Source organism: Bison bison, unplaced genomic scaffold (genome assembly GCF_000754665.1).
Source record: "Bison bison bison isolate TAMUID 2011002044 unplaced genomic scaffold, Bison_UMD1.0 scf7180017864228, whole genome shotgun sequence".
Classification (NCBI taxonomy): Eukaryota; Metazoa; Chordata; class Mammalia; order Artiodactyla; family Bovidae; genus Bison; species Bison bison.
Genome location: NW_011494800.1, coordinates 6,135,522 through 6,137,188, shown reverse-complemented (window position 1 = coordinate 6,137,188; position 1,667 = coordinate 6,135,522). Strand labels below are relative to the sequence as shown.

At 48.2% G+C, this 1,667-nt stretch overlaps 1 protein-coding gene across 1 annotated transcript in view; it reads right to left on the bottom strand.

The window, feature by feature from the left end:
- The window catches only part of AGPAT9 (1-acylglycerol-3-phosphate O-acyltransferase 9), a 71,668-nt gene extending 70,007 nt beyond the window's left edge, over positions 1-1,661 (bottom strand). The window contains exon 1 of the mRNA XM_010845962.1: positions 1,449-1,661. Within this exon, the coding sequence (XP_010844264.1) occupies positions 1,449-1,589 (141 nt within the window). The 5' untranslated portion in view covers positions 1,590-1,661. The remainder of the gene's footprint in view (positions 1-1,448) is intronic.
- Positions 1,662-1,667: the final 6 nt, after the last annotated feature.

The window sequence follows — 1,667 nt, the reverse complement described above, 5'->3', positions numbered from 1 at the left end:
GCCAAGCCCCAGGCAGAGAATAAGGGCAGAAAAATGAGAACCCGTGTAAGAAGGTACTGTAAAGAATCCACCTGCCAATGCAGGAGACACAGAAGACTCGGGTTTGATCCCTAGGTAGGGAAGATCCCCTGGAGGAAGAAATGGCAACCCACTCAGTATTCTTGCCTGGGAAACCACACGGACAGAGGAGCCTGGCAGGCTACAGTCCATGGGATCACAAAGAGTTGGACACCACTGAGGAGGCACGTAGGCACATTAGAAGCTTCTGTAGCAGCTAGAGAAACAAGGCATGTAAGATCCTCAGGGATAGAACCTGTGTCTTCTGCAGTGGAAGTGTGTAGTCTTAATCACTGGACCACCAGGCAAGTCCCAATAATATTATTCTTTTAATAGCAGCAAACATTACAAAGCATCTAACATGTCCAGATACCAATCTGAAGTGCTTGACATATTTTAACTCACTCAACTCACTTGACAACCCTATGGAAGTAGTTCTTATTATTACTACTATTTTATAGACAAGGAACATGAAGCATAAGAAGTAGGTGAGTCCGCTGTTGAGAAGCAGAGCTGGGATTTTGGTACCAAGTCAAAGCAAATCTGTAACCAGAGTCTGCACTATTAACCTTTAGGCTACAGGCCCTCACTTCAGTTAGACTCCTGTCTTCACTGCTTGATTCAAGCAAACCACTGAACTTCTCAGAGTTTCAGTGTCCTTATCTATAAAGGGGGGATAACATTTGCTCTCCCTACATCTGATGAGAGTCCACAGGGAACCCTCAGTGACTTAATAAAACCCTGTATGAAGGGCAAGTTACAGTTGTTCCATTAGGGCCTCTCCCATCTAACACCTTTCTTTGCAAAATTTGGAAACAGGAAGATAGGGAGAGCTGAAGTCAAAAAAAACACAGATTTTCAATGACGTGTCAAGTGCCATTGGTTAGATTAAATTTCCATGACTCCTAAAATATAATCAGATTTCTTTCTACCATCCATTCTTATCTTGGGCATAAACTTGATGCCTTTCTGGACGGGAAACCTTAGTCCACAGAAGGACCTCTGAAACCTGAGGTTATAAAAACTAAGGAGAATGAGGTGGCGGCTGTCTCGCTTAAAGAACGTAAAGAAATACCGGTGATAGAAAAGGCGGTCGCGTTGTTATTGAGATGAGTAAAAAGCATCATCATAATAACAGGGAGTGGGGTCTTTCTACCTCCAACCACAGCAACCAGGTGGTCCAGTGGTCTGAGGATCCCTCCAACTCTGCGGGAGAAGCCGGGATACGGCCGAGGATAAACTAAAACGCACCTCCTTCCAGACCACTGACCTTCCTCCTGGTCTCCTGGCGTCTCCTCGGCTCTCAGCTCTAACCTTGTTCCCCATCGCCCCGGGTTTCCCCCCTCCAAAGCCCTCCGAGGAGGGGGAGCAGCATCCCTCCACGGACTCACCTCTAAAGTTTTCACCAGGATCTTCATGTAGATCTCAGAGATGCCCAAAGACACCCCAAAGGCCGAAGGCAGGAGTATGAGGCCAAGCACCAGGGTCAGCCAGGTGTAAAGGATCTGCCCGGCCAGCTCCACGCCATCCATGGCTCGGAGCACCCCGACGGGGTCCACGGAGGAGGTCCGAGTGCGATGGCCGTCCCTGTCTCCAGGTAGTCCGAAGGC